The sequence below is a fragment of the Medicago sativa genome, chromosome 6 (assembly GCF_051527215.1).
Source record: "Medicago sativa cultivar Bolivia chromosome 6, Bolivia_mono, whole genome shotgun sequence".
NCBI classification, from domain to species: Eukaryota; Viridiplantae; Streptophyta; class Magnoliopsida; order Fabales; family Fabaceae; genus Medicago; species Medicago sativa.
The window spans coordinates 72,497,846-72,514,471 of NC_140754.1; the positions used below are offsets into that span (position 1 = coordinate 72,497,846).

Genomic DNA, 16,626 nt, shown 5'->3' on the forward strand with positions numbered 1-16,626 from the left:
AAAATAATCTGAGTCTCTAATTTTTTAATTTTTTTTTTGTTGAGTTGAATTTTCAATTGAGTTTTATTAACTAATTAAGCTGAATTGGAATTATATTTGAGTTATATATAGTTCTAGTTTCATTCACTAATTAGTTAGCTCAATTATATTTATAATACCTAAACTATTTTCTAAAACAATTGTATACCTTAACCTTTAATTTATTAAAATAAATATTTAAAATTACATTAAACTACATCCTTTCAACGCTTGAGATAGTTTTTAATTAATTTTTGCCTTTTAAATGTGGATTAAACTTTGTTAAAAAAAATATGAATTGAACTTCTAATTATTTTCTAAAAAGTTAAATACTTTAACCTTTTAGTTTTTATTCAATATTCTGCAATCTAAAATCTAACCAATATATTCTACAGGAGCTACCGTTACCTGCATTTAAAGTTGTTTTTTTTCTTGCCTACTTACACTTCTGATTATGTTAAGGTTTTGGAACTTGTTAGTCTGACATAGAAAACATTGATTATGTTAAGTGCATATATGTTAAATAAACTATCCATGTGTAGAATTTATCCATATACAAAGAGAATGGAAATAAACTATTCATGTATGCACTCATCCGTTATTTAACTTCACCATTTGCAAGTGCTTTTAACTTCAAAACTGTTCTTTTTAACTTAATATATGTAGTTTCAAATCCAATACAAACAACTTTCGAGACTGTACAATGCAGATTATATGTTCCTAATATAGAATTAAATTTGACAGCAAAATTAGTTCCTTAAAAATGCAATACAACAGCTAAACATGTTTTATGTTGTCATATAGTCAATTGTTCATTTTCCTTTACAATGTTTAGGGATGGTTCATTAGAGCATATGAATTGAAAAGGTCACTGCTCAAACAAAGTTAAGTTAAGCATATCGCACTGAATGAACGCATGGGTCATGATATCAAGTTTTGATTACATAATTTGTGCCAAACTGGTTAGCTAATACAAAGAATGCATAAGTGGTACGACTATTAGAACCCAGATTGGAAGAATTGCATTTTATTTCAAAATTATTGGAATGCATCTTTGGATAGAATAGGCCACGACATTGAAGAACATATGTGAGTCTCTTAATTATTGGAATGCATCACTAGATAGATATTATAGATCATACAACTCAGGAGCCATGATATGATGATATCAAGTTTTGAATTGAAAAAGTCACTGCTCAAACTACGATAAGCTAAGCTTATCACACTGAATGAACGTTGGAGTCATGATATCAAGTTTTGATTCGTGTCCATAATTTGTGCAAAAGCTGGTTAGTTAATACAAGGAATACATATCAAAATTAACTCCAAGAATTAATAACGTTAAGCATAATGTGATAAGAGTGAAGACTGAAAACAACATTCCACTATATAAGTGGTAGGACATTTGTAATGGATCAGGGTGGACTGTTCGAACCTCAGGTTGAAAAAATTGCATTTAATTTCAAAATCATTGGATTGCATCTTTGGATAGAATGGGAAGATCTATTTGAATGCTGATGTATTGGATACTTCAAGCATAAGCCGAGGACATTGAATAACACATGTGAGTGCTCTCCAATAATTTGTTCTTACCATCCACTTGCATGTTATAGTTATAATGAGATGTCACTGTTATTATGTGCTGAAAATAACTACATGTAATATGCATAATGTAACAGTCATCATTCTCCTCTTCCTTAACATCAGACTTTCTATTCTTAACTTTTTCCTCAATTTATCTTTCCCTATCATAATCTATTTTAACTGAATTACCTACCGATAAAAGATTTTGATTGGTTTGAGTAATTGGATTTATTTGCAACACTAGATTCCTTTATCAGTTGGATTGATTGAATGGTCCAAAATTTTGAAGAAAACCATATAGACGTTATCAACTAGCACTCTAGAGTGTCGACAGTCCCACATCGGTGGTGCTTTAACAACAAATAGGAAAATTTACTTATAAAATACCCTTCTAAACATGTGAGCAATGTAACTGTTATGGGCCAGTAATTCACATTGTGATGTCCAATTTGTTGTTTAAACGATTCATTAATAATATTTTTTGGTGCATTGATTTTTCAATGGATTGAGGGGGATCAGAAATTAATGTCATTAATTAGTTTGATCTTACCAATTGTTTGAAAAATCAATACCCTAAAACTGAGTTAAAGACAGTTGCAAAATGTTTGAAACCAAGTTAAAAACAATATAATTATCATTTAAAGAAAGACTCAATTTAGTTAATGTTTCTGCCACTTGGTTTGCCTTCCTGCAAATATAGTTCCACATGATCGTGCCTTTGCAGTTATAGTTCCTGTGAATATCCTGGACAAGTTGAATGGACTGGTGCTCCTTTGTACAACCATCTTTAATCAGTTTGATAGCAACTAAGGAGTCTGAGTCAACCCGAATGAGCCTAATGTTGAAGGAAAAGACAGCCTTGAAATTACCTTCACTATCACGTATGACACCATCGCAGTCAGCAACCCCTTTGTCGATCGCCACTGCTCCATCACAGTCAAGAGCCACAAAACCTGCTAGAGGTTATAGCCAGTCAGAGACACAAGCAGGTTTTATGTTCCTTCTAGTATTCTAGTATTCTCTATTGGTTTTTTTTTTTTTTTTTTAAGTAAGCATTCTCTATTGATAAGCATTCTTAAAAATCAATGTACTGAATAATCAGAGTATCTAATTTTATTTTGTTGATTGGCTTTTTTTACTTTTGTTGAATAGAATTGGTACTGATTAGCAGTTTCTTGTTTCACAAGGAACTGAGTAGTTAAGTAACTAACTGCTACCTCTAAATAAATTCACACAAAATAACGATCCCTTATCACTGAGACTATTGTAAAGTTTGGTATATATGAGAAGTATATACAGTAATAAGGAAAAACAATTGGTCTCTTATCATGCGAGTATTATAAAATTTTGCACCAAATAACGCCCCCTTATCACTACTGAGTTTTAATCATAAAATATGAACCTCCATGCAATAATCCTAATATATACTTCAGGTTGTGAATAGTGGAACATTTTGTGTAATTGATCTCAAAAGTGGACTGTTAGAGCTGAGAACTTCTGATTGGTAGAATTGTATTTAAGTTAAAAATTATTGGATAGAATGTGAAGATATAACAAGGTCCTGGTGCCATCCGAAAATGTGCATCCGAAAATAGGTTGTCATCATTCTCCAAAAATACATGTGTAATATTTATCCATCACAATCTATTTCAACTGAATTGCTGCTAATATACTTTGATTCGCTCGAGTAATTGGATTTATTTGCAACATTAGATTCCTTTATCAATTGGACTGATTGAATGGTTCAAATTTTTAAAGAATACCATATACATATTGATGTCAACAAAGAGGAAGATTTACCTATAAAATACCTTTGTATACAAGTAGATGAAGTAACCTGCATCGAAAACTATTATGGATGTTCTATGGTTACCTGAATTTAAAATTGTGTTCTATGATGGGAAGGATCGCCCATGAGAAGCATGTTGTTTTTTCTGGACTTCTTTAAGCTGTTATGTCAAGGTTCTGGAAGTTTACTACACTTGGCTTTGCTAACAAGCAATAATTCTACTAGTTTATCAAAGATTGCTACCACTTATACTGTCACTTTGTTTTGCTAATGAATTTTTAATTGTCCGTAGCGTACTCAATTTACTATGCCAAAGCCTACGCTTTCATTTCTAGGCTAATCTATAGCAATATTTAGAGAATATAATGAGAGTTTTGTTATCATAGTCAATAACTAGCTAGTTATAAGCATATGTGAAGCCAAGAGTCCTACCATAGTGTACTTGTTTTGATTTGATGTAAAAAACCGAGTTGTTTGTTATGAAGAATGTTACACTAATAAACCTTATTATGCCCTCATCCCTTATTTGACTTCACCATCTTTTTTTAACAATTTTTTTTTTTACCAATTTTTGTATGTGAGAATGACAAAAATCATTGAAAAACAAAGCATATATCATTTAGATATATTTTAGGAATCACGTCATTATATAAAGTGAAAGTAATTGAAGTTTCTCATTAGTTTTTACACTCGATTAGTCTTTATGCTATTCTGTTGCATTTCCATTTTTCTTGCTTAATAGTTAATACTTTCCTTCAATCCACATTGTACTATTTGCAACGTTTGATTCCTTTACCAATGGCAGTTTGGAAGTGCTTGTTGATTTTCCAAAGGGAGGCCCTGGGATTGAAATGAGAGAATGGTTCTTAAATCAATCCGTACTGAATTAGCTAGTGTCCTACTATATTTTTTTCCTTGGTAAACAAGGATCTGTCACTTGATTATGCAAAAAATGAATCCTTTGAATTGTTGCTGAAAATAACTACATACATAGAACCACATATATCATCTAGCTAATGATTTTTTATAATCATTTTAACAAATTCGTGATTTATTACGATGTACTTACAATATCTATATCTGATTCGTTAATTAATGATTGATATTACTTAATTTATGATGTAAAGTGAATCACTAACTTTAAAGGAGTCCAATGGATAAATGCTTACTTATAGTAAGATTATGAGTTGCTGAATTCATCTTTTATGTTTCATCTCGACTAAAACTTAAAGAAAAGGGACACTAAAAATAGTCCCACCTCGACCGAAGGAAATGCTATGATAGTGCTTATATTTGATAAAAGTATCTCCTTAAATTGCTATGATAGTGTTTCATGTACATCTAAAAAAGCATGATCATTATTATCCTCTACCATTGGAAATTGTCTAATAATTGTTTGGCCTTGTTTTAAGATTCCATGTCGAAAATGTGTAAATAGCACAGATGGATATTTGTCTATAAAACAGAAGTGTATGGCTATCTGATATTTCATGGTGACTTGCCTCTTTTACTTGTCCCTTCGGTATTATTATTAAGGAGTATGAATTCAACTCGAATGAGACTATGGTCTCTTTGCCATGCCGGATTTAGGCATTTGAAATTACCTTCCTTAATTACCGCATATGACACCACCGCAGCCAACAAATCCTCTATCGATCACCACAGCTCCGTTACAGCTAAGAGCCACAAAACCTGCTGTATTGGTTTCTCAAATTACAAAGTACCAACAAACTAATAAAGTGTCTACCATCTACTCCATGTATACATAAAGTCAAGAAAATCCATATTCTAGTACACTCTATTCATAAGCAAGCACAGATGCATCAAATACATAGTGATAAACATGATATTCGAAAGAAAGATCAGCTGACTTTTCATTGTTTGTTTTTGTGGACATACGAAAGAATTGATATCATGTCACTCTACTGTGGATTTACTAAATTCAAAGTTCTAAAGGATAGAAATTCTCAACACCAAGACATGTCAAAAACCAAGAAACATGAGCAAAGTGGAAGAAGTATCACACCCTGCAGTTAGTAGGCAGCTAGCATTTTTGTTTGAACAGTCCCACATCGGTGGGCCTAAAACAATTCAGGGCAAGATTTACTTATAAAAGACCCTTGTGCTCTAATAGCTTAGACTCAATAGTGCATATTGTGTTGTCCACTTAGTTTATAAAAGAGGCATCAGTAATAACTTTTGGTGCATTGTTTTTCTGATGGACTTGAATAATGAGAAATTAATTTTTAATTAGTTTTTCGTATTCTTGTACATTTGAAAATCGATCTACTGAAATAAATGGAGTTTCTAAATTTTTTTTGCTCTTGTTGACTAGAATTGGCTACAATACTTACTGATAATCCAATAAATTATTAAATTAAATATGTTCAAGATAATAAACTAGTTCCCTAAAAAGGATAATAAACTAGTTTGATTATAAATTATTTTTTAAAAGAAGTTAGGTTTAAACATGTTATTGGTCGCTATTAAGTCCTTGTATTTTGTAAAAAAAATTGCATTGGTCCGTTTGTTAACTTCAAGTTAAAAAAATGTTAAAATTAACGGTGTGCCACGTGGACCAGTTATTTCACGCCACGTGGCACACTAAAGACAAAATTTTCATAATTAAAATAAATAGAATAAAATAATTAATTTTTAATAGTTTTTATATTACTATTATTATAAACTTATAAATAAAAAAATTTAAAGATGTTAGAAAAGATATTTAAAAACAATAATAGTAATATAAAAAAATATTTAAAAAATATAAAAAATCAATAATTTTATTTTAACTAGCGGAAAGACGGACACTATCGTGCCCGTCTGTCCGCTTTTTCTACTGCGCTAACGCATGTGATTATTTTATTATGTTTGTATATTTATGATTAAAATTTTTAAATTTTAAATATTAATGAAGATTATTGATATATTGATTTATAAACAAAATATTGGCAAGGAATATAACAAAATTATTTTTGATCTCAACATATTTTAGTTTGCCTACTTATAAAATTAAGATAAAATAATTATCATTTATTTTTTATTTATTTTAGTTTCTTGATATATAGCATTGCTCATACATAAATGCAAAAATGATATGTTATGTAGAAGAAACATTGCTATGATTATGCTAAAAAAATATCTTTGAAAACTACATTTTTCGTAATGTCTCCATCTTCTCCTTCTATTTTCCCTCCTTTAATGAGAACTTTTGTTGAATTTTGAGAAACTCCTCTTGATAAAACTACATATAATTGACCATGGCTGAAAACATATCATGGAAGATAGATTTCGACATTGGGAATGATCTTCCATTGTGACTTATTTATGGTAATAGCAAAACTTAGTCTAACGGAACACTATTTTCTACTAAGCACAAACGGAAGTCCTGAACTCACATTTGTTTTTAATTTAATTCTAGGCAAGAATGCTCTTTTTGCAGCATTGCTTCTTGTTAGGATTTCCACATCCAACATATTCTTAAATAAACCACGACATAACAATCATGTCTCATTACACAGGCCATTTCTCGGGATACTTCCTTGAGCAATTGAGTTTTGGAATTCCTGTTGATTTAAGTTATGAGTATCCTCTTCAACCTCGTCAAATGACAACAAATTATGTTCTTCTCCTCGAAACATATTGATAATTAATATTTAAAGTGCTAACAAATCTTTTTCTAAAATATTTTGAGTCCTAATCTTTTTTTAGAGGATTTAAAATCCAATCTTTAACATTATTTTTTGATCATGTTTGTTACTAATATTTTTTTTAGAGGGTTTAAAGTCCAATCTTTAACATTATATCATGCTCACGTTTGTTGCTAAGCTTTTTTTTCAGAAGATTTAAAGTCCAATCTTTAACATTATTTTTTCCTCACGTTTGTTACTAATATTTTTTTAGAGGATTTAAAGTCCAATCTTTTACAATATTTTTTGCTCACGTTTGTTACTAATCTTTTCTTTACAGGATTTAAAGTCTAATCTTTAACATTATTTTTTCTCACGTTTGTTACTAATGTTTTTTTAGAGGATTTCAAGTCCAGTCTTTACCATTATTTTTTGCTCACGTTTGTTAATTTGTTATCATCAACTTGCATGTTATTGTAATGTGTAGATGTATCGCAAATTCACATATGATATAATATATATAAATAGTCACAAATCAAAATAAAAGAGGATCGTCATTTTTTCTATGTTATATGTTTGATTGTTTCAAGCAGTATGCTTTGTTTTATTGTGATGAGCTGACTTTTAGTTCTTTGGTATCATTAGCAAGGATAGGCCAGGACATTGAAAGAACGCTTGTAAGTGTTTGAATCAGAGTCACATAATTCGCTCTCCCCCTATGCGAACCGCGAACCAATTCGTCCGTACTGATTCGCGGTACGGGTTCGTGCTAATTCGTGGTAAAGAGGCGAAGCGGTGGCAGTTGTATAGGTTTAAGCCGGCAAGGGAACCATGAAGCTGAAGCGGTTCTCTATCCTATGAGAGAGAAAAGTCATATCATTTATTATATGAGAGAGAAAAAATAAAAAATTGTCTTCAATGCACAGTGTAAAATGCTTTGGTAGAAAAAAAAAAAAACAACTCTCCCGTGACTTAACATTGGAAAAGTAAAACAAAAATAAAAAGTATACAGCCCTTTCTTTTTATTCTATTATTTAATGCTTTAATTTGTAATTCAATGTTTAATTAAAGATAAATTGTGTTTTTACAAAACTATTAAGCAAAAATTTGTTGATAGTATAGTTATTAGTATATTATATTTATATTATACGAATTCGAGTGTACCGACTCTGTGTACCCCCTGACGTACCGAATTCTTGGTAGATGGCGAATCGCGTACCGAGCGAATCGCGAACCTGGTGACTATGGTTTGAATCAAATCCAATACAAACAACTTTAGAGATTGCACAAGTCAATGCAAGGTAACCGATGTATACTTTGATTAAGTATGAGTATTTATTTACCAATAATAGCAATAATTACTACATAACAAATACCACCAAACTTCCTATATACCAAGCTAATCAATTGCAATCATATGATAAGATCCAAGAAGGAAACCAAGAAATCTCTTCCATCATATTTAATATGAAGGGATGATAAAGATATCTACCACAGATTTCAGAGAGTTCAATTGTTATTTGTTAGAAAAGCTTCTTATCTCCATGGTTTCAAATACCTTTTCTCTCTAAATTTGTTATTTGCATGTACAGGAACAGAATACAAAACTCTTAATAACTCAGACTGTAAAGACTAAGTTTAGCTAATATTTCTGCCAGGACTGGTACTCGTTTGGACATCCATCTTTAATCAGTTTGATAGCAATTAAAGAGTATGATTCAACTCGAATGAGACTATGTCCTTTTTGCCAAGCCGGATTTAGGCCTTTGAAATCACATTCCGTATAGCCTATGACACCACTGCAGCCAACAACTCCTCCTCCTCTGCAATCGTCACAGCTCCGTTACAGTTAAGAGCCACAAAACCTGCTGTATTGGTTCCTTCTAGTATTGGTCTACTCCATGTATACATAAAATCAACAAAATCCTTATTGCTATAGACCGATTCCAAAACACTGTTAAATCCATATTCTAGTATTCTCTATTCTAGTTTTTCGATTTACTAAGTACAAACATATGGAATTTTTTTGAGGAAAACCAAAACAATGGCCTAAGTGGTTATCCTAGTCTGAATACTAGTACAAAGAATACGTATATAAAATATAACTCCAAGAATTAAAAAATGTTAGTTCGTTCTATCAGTCAGGTATGGAGCACCAAAGGAGGTATTGACATTAAAGATTACAAGGATCTTTTTATGCAGTACCCATCCCTAATTTTGAAATCTTATTATCCATCAGAGAAAATGAACTGGTAATTAATTAGCTCTTTTCAATAGTCCCACATCGAATGATATGAAACAATCGATAGGAAGATTTACCTATAAAAGATCCTTGTATACAAAGGGGAAAGTAACTGTTCGGACTCAATAACTTTAACTTACATTTTGCTGTCCCCTAATTGTTTAAACTGTTCATTAAATGTTTAAACGATTCATTTGTAATATTTTTTGGTTCATTGATTTTTTAAGCAGCAACGAGATTTGAAATTTTTTAAGCAGCAACGAGATTTGAAATTAATGTTGTTAATTAATTTTTAATCTGGTTGTTTTTAAAAAAATCAATAGACCGAAATAACAAAAGTCTTTAAATCTTTTTATTTCTTTTTGAATAGATTTAGTGGTAGGACAAATTAAAAATTAAAATTTTTATTTTAAATATTAAACTAAAAATATTTATTTATTTTTGACAAAAACTAAAAATATTTATTTATTTTTAATAAATTAATTTGTTGAATTTGTTACATGAACTAAAAATTTGATTTTTTTAATTAAATTAAATATTTAAAAATTAAATTAAATTTGATTTTTTTAATTAAATTAAATATTTATAAATTAAATTAAATATTTAAAAATTAAAATTAAACTATAATTTTAAAGATCTAAAAATTTTGACTTTGTTTTTAACTTTTGGATTATACGATTCAAGCTAACGAGTTGAATCTAATAAATTTATTTGAGTCGAAGTTGAGCTAAAAATAAAAAGTTAGTTGAATTTTAAGTTGAAACATTTCTTAAGGTGGGTTTAACTCGACTAGACTCATTTTTCAGTTTTATCTACCACATAGAATTCAATACATTGCAGGGAACAATATTAGGTCGCATGACCAATCAGATTGAACATGTTTTCTATTTGTGCCTTCTTCAATATTATTCTATAGCCTAATCAATAAATATACTCTTTACGAGCTATAGATACCTGTATTTGAGAAGAAGACAGACATTACGATGTTGTTTATCTGGTATATACTTTCATGAAGTATAAGTATTTATTTACAAATAATACCAACAATTACTGTGTAACAAATACTATTCTGTGTAAACTTTCTTATTAGTTTTTTACTCTCAATTAGTCTTATGCTATTCTGTTCAATTTCCTTTTTTTTGTTTTGTTTAATAGTTAATATTTTCCTGCAATCCTATACCATTGCTCAGGAACAAAATCAATGAACATCGTGTGACTCAAAATAAAGATTTAAACTCGGTTTATAAATTAAATGAGTCGAAGTTGAGGTGAAAATTAAGTTGTATAACCAAGACATAAAAAAACAGCTAGAATAATTGAGCAGGAGGAAGAGTAAGACATATAAAATAGTTTGGTTTACAAATCCCACATCGAAGGTTCTTAAACAACCAAGAAGAAGGTTTAGTTATAAAAGTAACAGTTCGGATCCAATCCAATAATTCACGGTGCATTGATTTATGACGATATTCACTTAATTTGTAATAATTAAGTTATGTATAGTAATCGACGGTGCATTGATTTTTGAGGATGCTCGGAAGTAAAAAAAATATTTTAAATTAATTTTTTTTCCTTTTAGAGTACTCCTCTAAAATCAATTTGCCCAATAAATAGAAGTATTTTATTTTTCATCTTTTGGCATTTATCTAGTACTCTTGATTTTACAATACTTGTCGTTTTTTAAGAATTTATATATAATAAGAAATCAAATAAATTTTGTCATTTTTTTATGAAATAAAGTGTTTTTTAAGATAGCATTAACCATATATTATTGCACTCAATTATATCTCTCTACAATATATAGATAACGGTATTATCGACAAACCGATAATTAATGTTGTAGGACGCAGAGACTGAAGTTTGAATCTAGACGTATTCGTTACACCTTAGGATAAAATTCTTTTCAATAGCATCTTGGTCAAATGGATAATAAAGGAATCGGTGGTAAACAAATAGAAGGATTTGTCACCTGATTTAATCCTTTGAACTTTACTTTCTCTATAAATGAATGCATTATGCGAACTCAATTGATTTTTTTTTTTGAATTGGCAAAATATTATTAACCAACAAGCCCGTGCAAGATGCACTAACAAGCTTGGGTGGGAAAAAAAATAAATACAAGGGGAAATCGGTTGCCGCAAAGACGTCGGCTCGAACAAAAACCCCTTAAAAAACCACCCCAGTCCGAAGACAAGCCTACAGAGTAATGATGCAAGCCTATACCAAAGACAAACCACACTACACCATTTATCCTTTATAACAACAATCGAAAAATGTTGCCAGAACTATGAAAAGCGTCCCCTAAAGGTATAGGGGACGTTTTCCAGGGGTCTCCTATACGAGCGTCGCCTATAGTCTATGGGGACGTTTTTTCATTATCTTTGGGCACACTTTTACCAAACGTCGCCTAAGCCCTAGGAATAGGGGACGATTTTTTGGGGATTCTGAGGGGACGTTTTTAAATGTTCCCATAGGTTGCTTCAATTAATAAACGTTGCCTTAAATGTGAATCTTTAAGAAAACCAAAAAACGTCCCCATAGCTTACAGACAACATTTTTAGAGTGTCCCCGTAAAATTTTAGAATTTTCCAATTATTTTAGAAATGTAACTATAGCTTAAAGGCAATATTAAAATTGTCAATTATAACTCAATTAAGATCGAATTTTGCAATACAACCACCAAAGATGTAATATAATAAAATAGTTCAAACATTAATTCAAGACATAATAGTAATCAAAATGTCAAGCATTACTTGATAAGTTTAATGCTTCGAAGTATAAGCCTAGCAAAATAGCAAAACTATAGTTCGGACAAGTTTAGTGGTTTAACTACAATCCAAAATGTGGTTTAACTACCATCCAAAATAAAACACCATCCAACTCGATCATTCAAGTTTATCTTGTAATTCATCACCCATATCGTCCACTTCAAATTCATCACCGATGTCATCCTCTTGAAATTCATCATCTACGTCATCCTCTTGAAATTCATCACTTAAGTTGTCCTCAAGAAATTCGTCCTCAAGAAATTCATCCTGTACAACATCTTCATTGATAACTTTCTGCATAAGAACAAAAAAATACATCAACCATAGATATTGTTGGTTCAAAGGACAATCAAAGACATCATCAAGTGTTGTACCTTGCACAAATGAAAACCAAAACAACAAGTAAAACATAGTCAACATAGCCGCAATTAGGAAACTTGTTTTACACATTTCCCTTCCTTATTCTATCATTACAAGCTCATTTTTAAGTTTCTGCAACTTATGACATGTTATGCAACAGAGAAACAAACACAAAATGCAGAAAAATAAATCACGAGTTTGCACAAACACCACAAATTGCATAAACAAAATTTATGCATAAAATTCTGCAACACAATCAAAATCCAACTTTGGACACGCATCTTAAACAATTCAGCCAAACGACATAATCATAAGTTCGCACAGCTCTAATTTAGACCCAACGTACGCAAGTTAACAATTTCAGACACTTGCCTACATTCCAAGTGATGTCATTACTAACAACGTTTTGCATATATAATAACAAGCAAAACAAAATATATGCATAAAATTCTACAACACAAACAGAATCCGACCCTGCACACACATCTTAAACAATTCAGCAAAATAACATAATCATAAATTCACACAGCTCTAATTCAGACCCTACACACGTAACTTAACAGTTTCAAGCACTTGCCTACATTCCAAGTGATGTCACTACCAACAACTTTTTGCATATATTAACAAGTAAAATATAACTAGTTTAACTCAATTACAGTAACATAATCAATAATATTTCTATATATGGTTACCTTTCCATGACATGGAGTATGAATTGAAGCAGAGGAATGCATTTGTGCTCTACTATCCTTTGGGGAACTGTTAGCATCTCCATGAGATAATCCTAGCAAATGTTCTATTGACTCCATATTTAATTGAGGATTGCATTGTTGTATGACGGTCTTAAACGCATTTTGCAATTTATCAATCTGATCTTGAAATTCATGCCTTAAAGTAGATACCTCTTGACTATGTGCTTGTTTCAAAGCATTAATCTCAACCTTTCGCTTTAAGGAAGTTTTAGTTACTGTTCTCCCATAACAACGTAACCTGCCGGGACGCTCCTTTCCCATAACAGCTTTAAAAGATTTTAAATCACCTAAATATCTCTCCATATAATACATCCATCGAAACTGAACTGGCCCACCCAATCTGACCTCATTTGCAAGGTGAATTGGTAAGTGAACCATTATGTCAAAGAAACTTGGAGGGAAAATACGCTCGAATTGACAAAGTGTTTCAGCAATTTCTACTTCCAAGCGATCCAAAGTTTTCATATCTATAACCTTTTGGCATAAACAACGAAAAAATGAACAAAGCTGAAGCAAAGGAATAACTACTTGATTAGGGCCTATCCCTCTTATTGCTACTTGCAACAAGTAATGCAATATAATATGAGCATCATGACTCTTGTACCCAGAAACTTTTCCTTCATTAACTTGAACACATCGAGAAATATTAGAAGCAAGGCCATCAGGAAGTTTTACTGTCTTTAAAACACCACAAAAACAGATTTCTCTTGCTTTGTTAGGGAGAAACATGCTTTAGGGATTTGAGTTTTCTTACCATCACTCGTTGCTTTCAAGTGGAGCTTTTTTCTAATCCCCATGTGTTGCAAGTCCAAACGAGCTTTTGCATGGTCCTTTTTCTTCCCTTCAATTTCCAAGAGAGTCCCGATTATATTATCACAAATGTTCTTTTCTATATGCATAACATCTAAATTATGGCGCAAAGAATTGTCCTTCCAATATGGTAATTGCCAAAAGATAGACTTTTTCTTCCATGGACCAAGCTTTTTTTTCTTTTTTTTCTTCCCTAATGGACCAAGCCTTTTTTTCTTTTTTTTCTTCCCCAACATGTCAGGAATCTTTTTTAAGTCTTTTAAAATCTTTTTTGAATCTAACAAAGAAGGTGCAGACCTATATTCTGGGTTTCCATCAAAAGAAGTTGAATTTGATCTCCAAACATGATTTGAATCCAAAAAGACTCGATGACCCATATAACACATCTTTCGACTATGTTTTAAGTATCTTGAAGAAGTTTTATGATTACAAGCGGGGCAAGCCAACTTCCCTTTAGTACTCCAACCAGATAGCATAGCATATGCAGGGTAGTCATTCACAGTCCACATAAGAGCTGCATGCATTTGAAATGTTTCATTTTTGGAAATATCATACGTTTCTACACCGACATTCCACAATATCTTTAGCTCCTCAATTAGTGGTTGTAAATACACATCAATTGCATTTTCGGGTGACTTCGGTCCAGGAATAATTAACGACATTAAACAATTTTCAGCCTTTAAGCACAAATTTGGCGGATAATTATATATTGTTAATACAACAGGCCATGTACTATGTGAAAGACTCATAGTCCTAAATGGATTAAACCCATCACTTGCCAACCCAAGCCTGATGTTACGGGTTTCACGAGCAAAATCTGAATGTTTTGCATCAAAGTCTTTCCATGCTTTGGCATCAGCCGGATGCCTTAACTTCCCATCCCTTGAACGCTTATCTGAGTGCCACCTTAATGTGTCGGCTGTCTTTGAACACATAAAGAGTCTTTTCAATCTTGGAATCAAAGGAAAATGTCTTAGAACTTTGGCGGGAACCTTGTGAGCTTTTTTAGATTCGTCAGGCTCATTAGCAACTTCAGGATATTCTATCCACCTTGATGCTCCACAAATATGACATGAGTCATCTTTCTCATGCTCTTTCCAAAACAACATGCAATTTTTGGGACATGCATCAATCTTTTTATAGTCTAAGCCCAAATCTTTTATCATAGATTTTGTTTTATTGAAAGAGACAGGGATGTTCAAATCTGGCATAGCCTCTTTCAACAATTCTAAGAGAGCAGTGAACGATGCATTGCTCCATCCATGGAGGCATTTCAACAAGTAGATTCGAATAGTGAATGATAATGAGGAAAAACTTTCACATCCAGGATACAACTCTTGATTTGCATCATCAACTAGTTTATAAAATTTCTTTGCATCTTCATTTAGCCCTTCATGTACTCTACCTCCTTCAGCGACATCTTTAAACGTCTCAAAAAGTAAGCCATTAATATCATCATGAGATGATGTTTCGTCATGACTATCACCATCAAGATCCATAAGACTTTCATCTTCACCGTGATAAATCCATTCCATGTATCCCTTTACAAATCCTTTGCTACATAAATGGTCGTACACTACATCTCTGGATTCCCAACTATCATTGCAACATACAGCACAGGGGCACAAAATCTCTTCTTCTTCAACCATTCCTTTGGTGAATGCAATATCCAAAAAGTAATTAACACCATCCTTGTAACTTTGACTATGTGGAGGCAATGCCACCCAATCCTTCTTTATCATGTTTGGTTTACTAAAATGAAATAAAAGCTTACTATAAGCCTACTATTTCCGTAAGCCTATAAGGCATTATAAACCTAATAAATGCATCATAAAAGTATTTTAACTAAACATAAGATTATATATTTTATACATTTTAGAGTTTCTCAAATGAAACCAACATACATGTAACTATTAAAAAATAAAACTACTACAATATAGTAGGAAACCCTTTCAATTTTTAACTAAAATACAAGCTGCCGAGACAAAATCAAATTGAAACAAACATTTCTATTTTTAGTAAAATAATATCTTAAGCATGTATGAAACATATATATCAGCAAAGAAGTTAAAAAACTTGAAAATAATACCTGAACACACCAACGCAGGAAGCAGGAACGCAGCAACACAGAGAAGCAAGAACGCAACAACCCCGAAAATGCCGTAAACGTAGAACAGTGCTGCAACCATATGTATATGTCATGATTATTAATAAACTTGAGCTATATTATTTGTCAAAAAGGTGCTGCTAGTCGATGGTATTTTGCTCAAAAACATGGACAAATGATAGTTAATATGTGTGCTAGATGATATACAAAATCCAAACCAGTGATAAATTCATAGATTTCAAAATTCTCTAAACAAAATCTAAAGGCTATGAACCTACGAAGCACGGATACGGATATCGACACCGGACAAGGACACTGACACAGACACGCTACTAATTTAAAAAAATCATATAATTATGTTTAATTATATATGTCGGTGTCGAACACAACGCGTGTCCAACAACGGGACACACCTAATCCAAGCATGGTTCATAGACCAAGTTTCAATACAAGAATATTTTAGATGTTTGGAATTATAATAAGTCATTATGAAGGTCTAAAGGATGTGCTGATTCACTAATATAGTGTGTGATATATGTATAGATAAGCACAAGGTTGTTAATTATACTC

At 31.6% G+C, this 16,626-nt stretch overlaps 1 protein-coding gene and 1 pseudogene across 4 annotated transcripts; both read right to left on the minus strand.

The window, feature by feature from the left end:
* Window positions 1–11,947: 11,947 nt before the first annotated feature.
* Window positions 11,948–14,099, minus strand: LOC146916710 (uncharacterized). Of its 3 annotated transcripts, none has more exons than XM_085718682.1 (2): window positions 13,080–14,099; window positions 11,948–12,317 (listed from the first exon to the last, which is right to left on the minus strand). In XM_085718682.1, exons 1-2 carry the CDS (start codon window positions 13,866–13,868, stop codon window positions 12,255–12,257), a joined length of 852 nt encoding a protein of 283 aa, XP_085574808.1. In that variant the 5' UTR covers window positions 13,869–14,099; the 3' UTR covers window positions 11,948–12,254. The 3 variants fall into 3 exon arrangements, with proteins under 3 accessions (XP_085574808.1, XP_085574807.1, XP_085574809.1); XM_085718681.1 differs by having other exon boundaries at window positions 11,948–12,321; XM_085718683.1 differs by having other exon boundaries at window positions 12,305–12,401.
* A 127-nt stretch (window positions 14,100–14,226) lies between these two features.
* Window positions 14,227–16,172, minus strand: LOC146916711 (uncharacterized; annotated as a pseudogene). The gene is made up of 2 exons (XR_015015228.1): window positions 16,039–16,172; window positions 14,227–15,701 (listed from the first exon to the last, which is right to left on the minus strand). The product of XR_015015228.1 is annotated as an uncharacterized LOC146916711 (transcript).
* Window positions 16,173–16,626: the final 454 nt, after the last annotated feature.

Excerpts from the sequence above, each read along its gene's own strand:
- LOC146916710 (XM_085718681.1), bottom strand. The coding sequence starts at position 13,868 with ATGTTTCTCCCTAACAAAGCAAGAGAAATCTGTTTTTGTGGTGTTTTA. Across the intron at positions 12,322-13,079 it reads ATACTCCATGTCATGGAAAG|AAAGTTATCAATGAAGATGT; the intron begins GTAACCATATAT and ends GTTCTTATGCAG.